This window comes from Rhea pennata, chromosome 8 (genome assembly GCF_028389875.1).
Source record: "Rhea pennata isolate bPtePen1 chromosome 8, bPtePen1.pri, whole genome shotgun sequence".
Classification (NCBI taxonomy): domain Eukaryota; kingdom Metazoa; phylum Chordata; class Aves; order Rheiformes; family Rheidae; genus Rhea; species Rhea pennata.
In genome coordinates this window covers 30,796,528-30,811,426 of record NC_084670.1, presented here as the reverse complement: position 1 = coordinate 30,811,426, position 14,899 = coordinate 30,796,528, and the positions used below count along the sequence as shown (strand labels likewise).

General features: G+C 44.5%; 2 protein-coding genes across 3 annotated transcripts in view; one reads left to right on the top strand and one right to left on the bottom strand.

Moving 5' to 3' along the window:
• ABL2 (ABL proto-oncogene 2, non-receptor tyrosine kinase) overlaps positions 1 to 5,360 on the bottom strand; it is a 49,371-nt gene extending 44,011 nt beyond the window's left edge. For both annotated transcript variants that reach the window (XM_062581807.1, XM_062581806.1), the window contains exon 1: positions 5,186 to 5,360. In XM_062581807.1, the coding sequence (XP_062437791.1) occupies positions 5,186 to 5,360 (175 nt within the window). The remainder of the gene's footprint in view (positions 1 to 5,185) is intronic.
• Positions 1 to 14,899, top strand: part of SOAT1 (sterol O-acyltransferase 1) — a 72,451-nt gene that overhangs the window by 22,157 nt on the left and 35,395 nt on the right. The window lies entirely within an intron of this gene.

Genomic DNA, 14,899 nt, shown 5'->3' with positions numbered 1-14,899 from the left:
AGAACAGGTCACTTACTCTAAACACCAGTGAAAACATGATTTCAAGCCTACTGTCCCAGAATCTGTAATCAATAATAGCAATAAGATCTTCCTAAAACCAGCTCCACAATAGCATCTCTAGGAGATAGGTGGACTGAGGAGACAGTTGGACTATGCGAGCTGTTAGTCCAGCTACATTAAAAAAGACTTCATAAGCCACCCGTGACGACTCCTTTTGTGTCCAGGGTTCTCACTCAAAGTCACATTCCATGAAATTGGTCATGTCCTTATTTCCAAAAAAAAAAAAAAAAAAAAAAGTACATTTTTTTTGTAAAACACGGCACTTGCAAGCAATAGCAAGTTTGTGAAATATTGCTAGAACAACTTGTACCACACCATCTGCTACATGTGGAGAGCCGAGAAATTGCAGAGATCCATCTGGGCTTTGAAAATCGATTAAGGTAGTTCTGACAAACATGTTCTGGAGTAACTTCATTTCAGTCCTGCCTTCTTTAGACTGAGTTCCCCTGTGCACGTGAAAAGAATATAGGAAATTTTCATAAGCCCAAACTCATAACAGATTAGTAGCCTGTATTGTATTGTCCCTTCCATGAAGCTGGTGGAGTTCTCTCACTCGTGCAGCAGCGTGTGCAAAAACCCCAGCTTAAGACAAGGTGTGAAAAGAGTATTGAAAGCAAGTGAATCGGCAGGAATAATTTAGATATCACAGTGAATGATGCAATAGAGAACACCACGCCTATGACCTAATGTTCTGCAGGAGAGGAGTGTTCCTCCGGACACTCAGCTGAACCATCCTTTATTGTCCAAATAATTAGTTAGGAGAGTTATTTATACATTATGATCCCACAAGATTTCTGATTTACAGTACAAAGAGTCACACACTGAATACAGTGATTATATTCCATCTGCACAGGGCATTTACTGACAGGAAGGTCTGCGGGCACACACAGCTCTGGTCCAAACTTGCTGCATTTCACTGTGATGAAAAATAAAGAACACTTTAGGAGGCCCACAAAGTTCAGTTGTTAAACTGACCCTATTTTCTCTCCTTTCCCTTTTCCTGAATCCAACCCCTTCAGTTTCACTGAATTTCAAAGGAATAGTGTTATTTATGTTTCTCCCTATTTTAGAATGTTTTTTATCATGTGGCATAGCACTTCAACTGCCTTAGGAGAGCTTTAATGATAATTTTATTTTTAAAAGTATAAGCTTATCTTGCTTGACCTTGATGCACATAGTAAAGGGTTGCTAAGCTCCTCCTCTAGAAAACAAAACAGGGAACAAATGTCCTGTGCCTGCTAGATCAAAAGCTCAAGTGTGGCAGAGCCTGCCACCACCCCAAAATACATCACCAAGGCAACTGTAGCAGTATTGCAAGCAGGTATTGCAAATGCTTCCCAGCCAAGATTCAAATAATCTGATCTTCCTCCAGTTTTCTACAACATTCAGCAAATCTTTTTGGAGATGAAAATCATGCTAAAGAGTATGTTGGTAAAGTAGGCAGTTATCACTGCTCTTCAAAAAGAAAGTTTGAGCGTGAGCCTGTTCAAAGGTCATATGAGGAGTCAAGCAGAGCCAATGCAACTTGGAAGTTGCTGGTTGTCATCGGTTGTTTGCTCCCCCTTGAACACTGTGCTGTAAAGAAGTGAAAACCTACCTCCCTGTTCTCTCCCCGTTTCTTCTCTAAAAGGCAAAGCAAGCTCATCCTGTAACAGCACCAAGTATTATTTTTCTTTCTTGGCTGCACTGAGTTAAATATAAGAATCTGATCATAACTCGTATTTGCTACAACTTCTCCTTACTAACTAATTTTGATGCAGTGTAAATAAGATCACTAGTGTTTGAACAGTTCTTTAGTTTTTACTCTTTCTTTCTAGGACATTAGCAACTAAACATGCTTGATGATCCCTTGCTTGCTTTTATAAGTCACAGATTATGTACTAGGAATGCTAGTAGTGAGACACTTTGAAGGACTAATTCTAAAAGGCTGCAAAATCCACAATAATCTTTTGCATCTTGAGGAACCTCTGCTCCACAGGTAACAAATCACAGCAGTGTATCAGCTTCCTTAGGGTTTTGCTGCTCAACTTCATAGCAGCGCTCACAGGATCCAATGCTATGGTAAGATGAAACCCCCAGGGAGTCTAGGTGTCTGTTCTCATGGAGTCTCCTTCTTTGGAGATATTCAAGGCCCGCCTGGATGCAACCCTGTCTAGGTGACCCTTCTGAGCAGGGAGGTTGGACTAGATGATCTCCAGAGGTCCCTTCCAACCTTACTGATTCTACGATGGCATAGTGAGGTACCCCAGTGCAGATTTCCTTACTCTTTCCATAAAGCAGAAAACATCTTTGAATTCCTTGCTTCTTCCAGAAAGGCATACAGGCACTACCTACTTGTGGATACTTGTACTGTTTTCTCCTACACAACTCCAGCTATTGGATGTAACGCGCAAAACGAGCTTGTAACAAACTGCTAGAACTCAGCCTTTCAACTTTTCAAGGACAACTGCAGTTGATGTTAGCTGCATAAAAAATACCATTGTCTCAGGTTCGTCATAGCACAGCATAAGAGATTTTTACACTTCTTTACCGACCTCAGACAAACAGTTCTTCAAAATCCTGTAACCAAATTGGCCTTAGGTAGAAAACATTGTTTACTGCTATCCTTTTTCATAAGTGACCCAGAAGCAGTAAACCCCTCAAAATGAACTTTGGCAAGAGTATTTAGTAAGGTTTACTTTACTCCTGACACAAATCTGCCAACAGGAGCTAAAGCAGGGATTTATACCTGTAGGGGTCTAGCGCAGCCAACTGGCTCTCTTCCTCGCATCCGTGAATGTGTCAGGAGAAGCCAAGGAAGGCAGATAATCCAGACTTATTCCTAGACTGGCTGGGTTAGTCACTAGTCCAAGAGTACTAGCCCATAATCTTGTGATTTTCCATCACTTGTCACACACTATAATACTTCCCACAGGAAACGGGATGGAAGGTCAGGTTCGTAAAGAAATGTCTAGAAAAGAGGAATCAAGTTGTATTGCCAGCAACCAGTCTCTCAGCAAAAGTGGAGCTCTTAAGGAAAATGAGCAGGAAGGCAGGTTAAGACAGACAGGAAAAGGTCAGTAAATGAAAAATAAGAATAGAAGTTAGGGAAAATAATCTCTCGGACAAGAGGAAGTGAGGATCACGAGAAAACAATTTCTCTGAGAAAGGAAGTGAACTCTTGATTCAGGAACACCACAAAAAGCTTTGGTTATTGCCCAAAACAAATGTTTAAATAGGTACCCAACACCGAGGAACATTTGCCACAGGTTATTCATAGGGAGTTAAGGTGTTCACTACTCACTTCTAGTGAAACATACATTGGGCTCGAGGGTCAATTTTACAGTGCTGAGATATTCACTGAGATGGGACAGGAGTCTGAAGGCTGCACCTGCAACTCTCAAAAGCTGGATTGTCAGAAAAAAGGCTTTTACATAATCTAAAAGAATAAGATGCTACATTGTATCTTATTTTCAATAGACACACCTTCCTTTACCTTTTGCAAAGAAAATTACAGAAAACAAAAATCTGAGTAAAATCATATTTATCAGGTTACTGCAGATGTAGATAAACTATGCAATATAAATAGCAATTATTTTAAAAGTTACAATCACTGTACCACTGAGAAATGCTCTCTTTAACTGCCACAAACAGGCTCTGAGTAAGACTGCTCAGTGTTCAAGGATCATTCTTGTTTTCAGCTCTATGTAAGACAGAGCAGAAGGCTGGACAGAGCATGTAATTTGTCAAGTGGTCTTGATATACACACTTGCTTAAAAAAAGAAAGCTTTTTCTCTTCATTTCCCTATCTCTGCAAGTAAATAATTCTCCCTGACTTCTACCTTTAAAATTCAGTAGGGCAGAGGAAAGGAAAAGAAAATTTTTTTCGGGATCTTGAACTAATTTATTACTAAAACACAGAGAAGTGAAAAGAGGTACTGAATCTAGGAAATCCTAACTGTGTTTCTCTTAAGCACCTACAGGGCCTCGCCTGCTGTACCATACTTTCCACAAATGTCCTTTCTGTCCTTCATAGTACGCTTGTCTTGTAAGAGCAAGAACGTAAAAGCCATCTTTGCTACCAAAACACTAAAAAACAGTTTGCCGTTAGTGGGGGTATTCTAGCTGCTAAGTTATGCTAAGCATCCTATAAAGCAGTTTTGCTTGGCTTCTAAAGACTCAGGCTTCAGCATACTGAAAAGAATCAGGGTAAGTGCATGATATGAGACCTGTTCCTAACGTTGATTTACAGTAGCATTCTGCTTTTTACTAATGTTTCTCCCAATAGGCCTTACGTAAAAAAAGGAAAGGCAATGAAGACAAATATAGTAAAACATGATGTTGATGATATCGCAGTTAAAGGCGAAATAAATTAGTAATCGTTAGCTTTAATTGTAGTAATGGCAGGTCAGGCGTTTCAGTAAATGTGGAGTTCTGTTTTGGTTTTGAAGTTGTCAGTGCTCCCTGAACCCAAAAGCTGTGATAACACTGAGAATTTAAGAACCAGATTTAGTGCTGCACTCTTGTTTTGATAGCGACTTACGTGTCAGCAGTCACAGCAGACGATATTTACATTTAGACTGCTGGCTGCATGTTCCTTAATCTTTTTGCCTGTGCTCATTCTACTGAGCGAAGGAAAACATGTATTGTCAGAAGCAGCCTTGTTCTATAAACACTGACATCTCTCTCCACCTCAAACGAGCCAAATCAGCGATGCTCTCAGTAGCAGGCTCGGTTCTTTACGAGCAGAGACGTATCAACACAACATCTATTTTCGACGCGCTTGCCAAGGCAGGCAGGTTTCGGCGCATTATACTTCCTCAAACCAGTGCACTGCAGCAAGAAGTTGCCAAAACGAAGACTGGGAGTGAAGCGCACAGAGGGGTCACAAAAGAGGGGGGGGGAGCTCAAGCTGCGGGCCCCTCCTGGGGGGGGGGGGGGGGACAGGGACCAACACCGCGCTGCGTTTAAGGCGGCGGCTGCCGCTTCGCAGCGGCGCGGACCGGGGGGGGGGGGGGGGGGGTCGGGCGGGAGCGTCGCCTGAGGAGGGGCCGGGGGGGGGCGCTGGCACCCGCAACAATAACAATAACAATAACAATAACAAAGGAGGGCGGGGGGGGGGGGAGCCCGCGGCGCGGCCCCTCACCGTGCTGCGCGAAGACGTTGAAGGCGCCGTCGGCGGCGCGCCCGGCCGCCTCCCGCCGGCGGCCCGCCGGCCTGGCCGCGCTGCTCCCGCGCAGCCCCCGCGCCGCCGCCGGCTGCTGCGGCGGCGCCTGGAGCGCGGCGCCCGGCTCCCCGACGCGGCCCACCTGCTGCCCCATCGCCGCGCTCACATGCCGGCGCGGCGCGGCGCGGCGCGGCGGCTCCCGGCGGCGGCCCCCGCCCGCCTCGCCGCCACCGCCGGCCCCCGCCGCGCTCCGGCCTGGCGCTCACGGACTCGCCCCCTCAGCCCCCGCCGCCATCTTAACCACAGAGCTCCGGCGGCGCGGACAGAGCGGCTCCCGCAGCCACCTCCGGTCCTCCCGCCCCCCCCCCCCCCCCCCCCCCCCCCCCGCCCCGCGTCTCTCCGCCCCCGCCGCGCCGCGCACACGCGGGCGCCGCGTGTCGGCGGGCCCGGCCCGGCCCGGCACGGCCCGGCGGAGCCGCCCCTCCGCCCGCTCGTTCCCCTCTTTCCCCGCTTGCGAGGGGAGCTGTGCGGGGCGCCCCGGCCCTTTGACGCGTTGTTGCGGGAGCGGCGGGGTAGACGTGCTGTCCCGGCGGGGCCGCTGGAGCTGGGGACGAGGGGCCGGTCTGTGCACGCTGCCCCTCGCGGCGGGGGGCAGCGCCCACGCGGGGGGTGACACGCGTCCAGCCGTGGCCCCTGCTGGAGGCTTCCCCGTGCTGGAGAGCGCTTGACGCCGAAGCCGGGCCCGTGCGCCTGACTTTCTACATTTTACACCAGCAAAGAAACACAAATCCAAGCAGATGCGAGATTCGAAGCCGGGACTGTTGTCCCAAAACCACCTTTCCGCTGGTGGCTTCGGCTCCTCTGATGCCAGCCGGCGGCCTTGCAGTGGGTCGCGGAAGGGGGCAGGCCTCACGCCGGCAAGCGCCGGGGCGCGGGGCTGCTGGCGGGGCTGCCCCTTCGGCGGCGGCTCTCCCCACGAGCCGGCCGCGGCTTCAGCAACGCGTTGGCAGCGTTCGCGGCTTCAGGGATGTGGCGAGGGCGCCGAGCGTCACCGCGGCTCGTCGCCAAGGGCCGACACGACAGCGGCAGATTGGCTCGGTAGTACTCGGAGCCAGCCGACTTCCCGGGAGACGCAGCAGCCCGCGCCCGGATCCGTGCGGCCTCCGTTGCGGAGGCGCCTTGGGGCGGGAAGGTCGGGGAAACGCTCTGCGCCCCGTGCGAGTCAGCTGTTTTATGTGAAATCGTTAGCAACACTTTTGAGGTTATGATCTGCCTTCTCGGTGCACCAAAACGCTCTCCGTACTGTCGCAAACTCCAGTCGTGCCCTGTTGCAGTAGCAGTTCAACCTCAAATAGGGGTATTTCATCCAGCTGGGCTGGTGTATGCGCTGACACAGGCTAGAATAAATAAGGTCGAGGAGCACGTGGAGCCAGAAATGCTTCAGCTGACTGAATTAATGGACTAAGAACATGGTGGAGGTCAGGAATTACAGACAGTCTTGCTGTAGTATGGATGTGACTATGTGAATATGAGCAGAGGGTTTCTCGGGACAGTCTCAAGCAGGGTTGGCCCACATGGGTGAACTCTGCAGTGGAGATACTTCCTGGTTTCATTCCAGCCAGAATTTGCAGGGTTGGCACTTACAGATGGTTTGCCTTGTAAACAAAATGTATGTTCTCTGGAGACTGTAGAAAAAAAACAAACCTAAAACTCTCTTATGCCATTTACAACTGCACTGTAGAATAGAACTACTCTTTAACAGAAATCGTATTTTTCTTTCCTAATGTCTTTTACGTACTAATCTTAAAGAACTATCCAGAGGAAGACCATTAGCATTTTAAAAGAAGATGCCAATATCAAGAGACTACTATGCTTAAGTACAGTAAAGAGAATTGTGTTTATTGCTGTTCTTATTCCTTAGATCTCATGAAATCCCTCATTCTTCGTATCAATATGTGCACATAACAATATGCGTATATCAATGTGTGCATGTAACAACTCAGCGGGGTTTATATTAATGTTTGATCACATGGGACTTCTCTGACCCGCAGATGCACCTTACTGGGTGTGGAGTCAGGTGGGGGCTTGTAAAAAGGCCTGTTGCAAGGGGAAGGGAGCTGCAAAATGGTTACTGTCTGCTATAGTAATAGTACTTTAAGACCATGCCATACCCTATGTAATAAGCTTCAATATTAGTGCCTGAGCCATTGATGGTTGTGGACGCTGTGCTAAACAGGCCGTGTCCTCAGACTCTATCCTGCTTGGTGCTCTCAATAACATCTTTTTATTGTTATCATTTCCTATGGCCCCACACAGCAGCAGGCAATGTCAAGCCCTGGTTGAGGGCCACTCTTCTAGACTGTCTGCTAGAAAAGCAATAAGGATATAAACAAGAAACTCCCCAAATTGAAAGTTAGTCCTTCCTGCTGCATCACTGAAGACACTGAGTCACACCATTTCTTATCATTAAAATGGGGCTAATAATTATTTACTTCACAGAGTGTCGTGGTTATAAATTATGCAAAGATTACAAAGTGCTTTGAAGAGGTAAAATCTGTATCAATGCTCCCTGCTATTATCAGCTGTGATGTTACCAAGCTCGTGAAGTGTTAGGACGACGTGGTTTCTCAGACGGTAATTTCTTTTGAAGAGGTCTGGTGGTGTGCATTTAACTAGGCATCCTAACAGTTACTGCCCTCCTGACAGTTTGGGGTTTCCAGTCAATCTGCTGTCTCATTCTCACGAGCTGTTCGAATAAGGGATAAAAGGACCAAGGAACAAAGGCAGCATTGAGATTGCAGTGATATGCCTGACCAAAAATTGGATATTTCTAAAATCACTTCTGAGCTGACTTTAAATATTCTCCATATATGCATTTCTCAGAGTTTCCTCCAAACACTGGCAGTGCACTGCTCCGCATTCATAGCGGGTTCCAGAAGTCACACGATCGAATAATCACTGGCTGAGCAGGGTTACGTGCTCTGCGTTACATGTCACGGACTCACCGCCGTCACTGTCGCTTGCCTGAAGTGTAGTTTCTGTGCCAGAAGCAGCCTGTGGATAAATTGGAGACTCCTGAGCCTAAGTATTGAGTTAACGGGGCAGTTCCTGTTTGTAACTCTGGAAAATTAACTGATGCTGCTCTGTCACTGGCTTGAAAATTAATTCTAGGAGTAATCTTTTCTTCCAGCTCATATGCCTTCTCTGTATCAAAGGTACACCGAGAAACAGACTTCTGTTAAACATTTAGCTGGTACTAAGGAGATGGGTGGCATTAAGTGATGTATTTGTAAAACACCCAAGAAAACAGAGGCCTGATCCCAACTGACGCATTTGAAGAGTTCTCAAGAGCAAACGATACTGGTTACACGCACTTAACATGTCAGGCTTTCTGTGCTTTTATTGCAATGCCAGAACAAATCCTGGAAATGAGGGCAATCTAATTCCCCTGGGATGTCTGCAGAGGCAGGGTGTAATGTCCACTAGATGGCCCCTGGCATTGCTGCCTAGCGTACCTGGAAACACCGCTGGCCTTCCCCCACCCTTGTGCAAAATTGGGGAGCCCTCTCCTAGCCTTAAAGAAGGGGTTTGGGGAACAGACATGGAAAAACAAAAAAAAGAAGCATAGATACAGAAAGATTTTGAAGTCTGGACTGATAATGGATTTGTAACATAAGGTTAGTTGCTCAGCTCGGCAGTAAACCCTGAAAGCTTCTAAGTGCTGAGCTATTTTAAAGGAAAGTGTCATTTCTGGATGAAACATATACGAGCACTTATTCTTTCTGCTTTGATTGACAGCTCTTAAAATGTACTGTCTACACAAATCTTTCATGGCACAGTAGTTAGTGTTTCAGTGTTGCCTTAAGAGTTATTTTTAATCATTGCTACGATTTAAATGAGAATTTCTGTACAGTGCATGAAAGATAGCTTGGGTTACTCACATGCCTGTTTTGTGAGGGTCTATAAACATAAAAGCTTTCTCAGGAAGTAGGGTTTTCCGACAAATTTTGCCCAACAGCACAGAAAGGTTCACATGCAGCCCTTGACTGATGAAATTTCCTCTGTTAATAGCTGTTCTTTCTTCCACCATAGTTAAAATGCAAACTCTCTGTATACACACACCCTCCCCCAAAATGCTGTATCCCACCGTCTCAACCTTTCTATTGAAAATCTTTCTACCTTTCTACTGAAAGGTGCTGCCAACTCCCGTTATCTCTTTGATCTTGCTTCAGCATAATCTTCTTTCAAGCCACCCTCTTCTGTCACAGTTAACTACTACTTTTTTAAATATCAACACTTGGGGTAGAGAAAGCAAATATAGGGCTGTGCATGGAGACGTAGGTGCACTGTACTGTAGTGAGAAATAGTCAGTGTGAGTGTATGTAGACACAACCAGCCCACTACAGCATGTTAGGGATCCTGATTCTTCGTTTATTTGCCCCTGTAGTTTTGTGTTAGGTATACTGAGTGTCTAGCTTTGCTGGATCATAACAGTGCACAACAGCTCATTGTGTATTTCTTGATTAATTTTAAGTACGAAAACATGAACTGCTCTGAGATTTTGCATGAATTATACTCATCGTGGTACCTCTTCTTTTTTTCATAGCCTCTGCCAGAGTAGAGCTGGAGTGGGGGAACACGGAATAAGCAGATTATAAGGACTTCTTCAATAGTTGTTTTCCTATCTGATATGTTTATTTGAGTACTACAGCTACACGTCTTTCCCAAGCATCTGTTTAAGGCATGAACGGTTCTAGAAGGGTATGCTAATACAAACATTAGGAATGTTGTTTGTTTGCCTCTTTCTGCGCAAAAATGATGCCTCTACCAAGCAAAAATGATTACAAGTCTCTGCCTCTGCTGGGAATTGCAAATTAGTACTCAGCTTGCACAGTGTGATCACTGATAAAGTACATATGCTGAGGTAATATGAGGTCCCTCGAAGCACTGGTGATGATTCAGGCTTTTAGGCATTTGCCTTCAGGCGAGTCAAGATAAGTGTTTTGCTACCAGAGTTCCAGGGTTTCCTTAATTCCTGTTTAGGAGCCTGATTTTTTTGGTTCCTAATTTGAAATCTTACTGGCTCGTTGAACAGTGAGGGATGTCTAGTTTGCAGATGGAAGCTTTTCTTCCTGTGTTTTCTGTTTTTATCTCCCTGAAAGGTTTGTAGCCAAAAAGCTGACATGTAGGTAAGGTACAGTAAATGCTTTGGAGCATAGTGCTATAGTGCCTGTCTCCATCAGTGCCTCTGCAGCACAGCTCGTCCCATCTTAGATTCCTCTGATGACTACTGTATTTGAATTAGAATAAGCACCAAGATATTCCAAAACAAAATAAAGGCTATGTTAGTCAGAACTGAAATATTATTAGAGGAATCTCTCTCAGAAAATTTGTTACGCTTCCCTCTGATTTCAGCTTACGTACGAGATTATGGAAGGATGATCGATTCAGTTCTTTCCTTTTTCTTCACCTGAGATTGTTTTTTCCAAGATGTTCAGCTAAAAGTAAGATGAAGTTAAGATTTATCAGCACTTCCTTTCCCTCCTCTTTGCTTTACATGCCACTTTTCCCTTACTCTTCCTTCACCTGTATCTTTTTTCTAGTGTCCTCAAGTTGTCACTTATGTTCAAAACCCTTTGCCAACCAGTGAGTTCCCAGCATCTTCGCTTCTCTTTTCTAAATTATACTGAAAACTGTATCTTCCAATGTCGCCCTTATTACAATAATTAGTCTCCCTGTGATGGCATTCCTCGCATTATTTTGAATTGTATACACTTATGAATTTAGTCTTTGATCTTGTAAGGAAGCCTGCGGGCACAGCTTCTTGCAGGATTGGTGCTCTCTGTTATAGAGTGGCAGGGATCCAGCCCCTCTGGATCGCTTTGGTAAATATCCATATGCCTGTGTGCACTATACAATAGTCCTAAATAATTAAATCACTTTTTAAAGTCAAAGTTTAGTATAAATTATTGCTATTGTTTAATTCTACAAAGACCTGATAGATTCTTCCTTGGCAGGCTTTTTTATTTAATTATGCAAGAATTGTAAGTGATTACTTTGTCTTTTAAATGGCATTCTGATCCTGCCTCATAGTGTAATATAATATAAATATCCCTGCTTTCCAGTTTTCAGATTTATTTCTTTTTAAAATATACAGTAGTGTGAAACTACTTAAACTAAAGAAAGTAGGGCTTATACAAATGAAGTAGGAGAAAGCATCAGGATTTTTTAGCATGTCTGTGTGAATGTATATTTATATGTGAATGCAAAGAATGCAGTGGTATCCAAGATCCAAATGTATCAGCACATACATTTGTAATCAAGTCTCAAAGTTTAAAACTTGTTCCTTCTGCTAAATATTTCTATTCTCTTTGCAAATTCTGCCTCTCTGTTCATTACCAAATCTTTCACAATATGCAAAACCCAGATCTTCTGATCAGGCTCTTAATGTGTTTTGAGTGGTCTTTATTTAGACTGGAAACTTGCTAAAGTAGGATATGCCATACAAAAAAACAACTACACTGTCTCATTTCACATCGAAATTCTTCTCCCATACCAGCTGTGTGTGTTTGCCTAGCAGCAAGTCGTCTGTTAATGAATGACTTGTTCTCATTAGCTTGTCAGGCTGGATATGTATCCTGCAGTTCCTGCTCATACAGAACAGTGCTCCTTCCCTTGTAGCTTCTGGTAAATCAAATCATGAGATATACAAAGCCTTGTGTTTCTGAGTTTGACCTTTGTACTTTTAATCATTAACTAACGCAGAATGCCAATATAAAGCAACTAGCTGATGGTTAAATACATTTAACAAAAGCAGAGCCATGTGGACGTCTGGTTGCAGGCTTTACCATTCGCTGCCACTTCTGTGCTTTCTTTTAAAAGGGGGAAAAGTAGTTCCCTGATCAGCAGAGCCAAAGGAGTCGCATGCTCTAAACTCGTGCTGTGAAGCTGAGATCTGGAGTGGATTCTCTGCTATCTTGGAGAGTTTCAAAAGTTTACTGGATGAGACTCTGAGCAACCTGATTTAGCTGTGAAACTAGCTCTGCTTTGATCAGGAGACAGGACTACATCAATTCTGCTGATCCCTGCTGACTTAAATTGTTCTGTAATTCTAATAAAAGCTGGGTTCAGCTGCAGGTTTTCTCCGTTCAGAGAACTCAGTAATTAAGACTGTCCTCTAACCAGGCTAACTTTTTTACAAAACTCACAGGAACTGATTATCTCTGAGACTGCTATCTCTCATCTGATTTGGGTAAAATTGGCCAACAGGTTCAAAAGTTTGTGGAGGTAAAAGGCAGGTAGGCCAGACAGATACGCCCTCTCCACAGGCGTACATTCGGCAACTTTGTTTCCTTTGTTTCCTTAAGAAAACCTTTCTTCCCTTTATGTTTGTGCAGAAAACTTGTCAAATGTGCAGCTAATGAGGCCTGAAGTCATGCTATGTACTCCCAGGTGCAGTCAACCTGAAATAATACCTCCCTAGAGTAAACAGCACATTTCTTACGGCTGAGATACTTACTGTGCAATCTGAACTATGCGGAGGAGTTGAGACATTTAACAGTGAAACCTGGGCATCTTCTTTCTGATAGTCAGAGATTATATCATTGTGCTCACATGAGCGTGTGTTTAAGTCTGCCTGCTGCCTTGTTCGTCACCATCAGTAGACATAGATTCAATATTTCTATTACTTGTCTTGTCTTCTTCAACTTTCTCATACCCTCGAGTGACAGAAAGGGGTATTTGTCCTCAACATGCTGAAGACCGCCTGGCTTTCTGCCTTTCCCTTTTTGTCTTATTCTTTCTCAGGATTTGGTCACACTACAAATTGCCTTGAGTGATCTGTCCTCAGGTTTTTCTAGAAGGTCTTTGTGATAAAGGGCAGACATACTACGCATTATAAATTTGTGCTGCTGGGAGAAAGGTTGTTATGACTTGAACGCACTACGGATTGTATGTAATCCTGAAATTTCTGTCTACCTGAACAAGCTTCACCCCCCTCCACAAAATCTTTTCTTCAATGGCTTTGTTGTATAGCTTCAGTCCACCATACTTGTCTGATCAGCTGAATGACTCCTTTCAAATTGATGGCACCAGATTATTCTACTTCCTTCCAGCTTGCAGAGAACACACCTGTCTTCATCTGCTTTTGATGGGCCTGACAACACTATTTTTCTGGGAAAGAGTTTCAGAGCGCTTCTATTTTCTGCCTCACAGGGAAGCAGAAACGTGAAATTATCAGCATCCTCTGTGTTTGTATGTTCCCTGGAGCTGTTATACCGTGCAGTCTGAAACAGAGTTCCGGCCTCAGGGATTTGCTAATGATGCATTCAGTCTCAGCATGGCACATGCTCATTCCTGGGCAGTTACTGAATTAGCATTTACAATTCTACACTTTTCCCTGAATCCCTTTAATTTTTCCCTAGCACAGAGGTCCTGTGTGTTGGATTCTCTTCTCATGACATCTCATTTGGAATAACACCAGAATTCAGCTTGAATCCTTGCTTCTAAGATCATTGACTACAGTAACCTCAGACCAGTGATTCGCCCATAACTTGATGGCTGAACAGCAGGCAGCACAGTGAAATGAGGTCATTAGGCACATTTTCATAATAATAACACAAAGACTTCTGCACTGGTGATTGCTGTTGTGGGTGCTGGAAGCCTTATGCCACTGGATGAACGAGCTCATGAATAGGAAGCAAGGAGCAGACAGATAGTGAGGAAAGCACAAGGGAAAAGACTGGGGAGTGAGCACTGCTGGTTGTCTTGATGGTGCTGACTTGAGTCCATACTGCAGAGAAATGGCAGCAGGTTAAGGGATGAAGTGAACTCACTCCAGGTTTACCCTGTACTCTCATTTATATGGCAATTCTTGTTTCTCCAGCCACTTTATGCAATAAGGGAATTTTCTTTTTGTGGGGGTAAGGGTTGAACTAACAGGAATACTTTTACTATATTTCATATTAACTTGCTAGCAAAGACAAGACTTCTCTTGCATGACCTACGTGCCTGAACTCAGAATCCCTCTCCTGGGCCTGCCATCTTCAGATTTAAATCCTTTAAACAAGCTCAAGTTTTCATCTCCTCATCCATATTTCCAAAGCATGTAAGCCTCAAGGCACTAGGCCAACAACGGAATATTGCTGAACACAAAGATGTTTTTGTAACCACATCAACTCAGCCCAATGCAGATCAGCTGCAGCAAACCCTGCAGATTGCTTCATGACCCACTGTAGTTCCATTACAGTCTCTAACTTTTGCAAGTGCTCAGCTGATAGTAAAAGCTCCTCTTTCAGAGAATGGTTTTGTAACTCTGATCCTTTTGTTTTCCCCCTTTTCAAAATTCTGTTGAGAGCTGCCAGAGATTCAGCTGTGACATAGATCTATCTGAATTCAGGGTTTTGGAAGTGTTCCTTCAGGCTTGTCATCTCCTTCAATAAGCACTGCATTGTACCTAGTCTGCACATTCTTTACTGCTCTACTTGTTGCTATGGCCAGAGATGCCAAGTTTCAGTCTGATTCTTTTGGGAGACTAGACATGACTGGATAGAAATTTGGATTTTCTTTTTTTTTCAGTTTTGTTTATGCTCTTGGACCCTACAGCTTTCTCACTTATCTTACAGTCATCCAGAACTTCTTTCCAAGGCAGCTTGGAGTGTAAGTAAGTGCTGCCCTCTCCTCCCTCAACTTGTA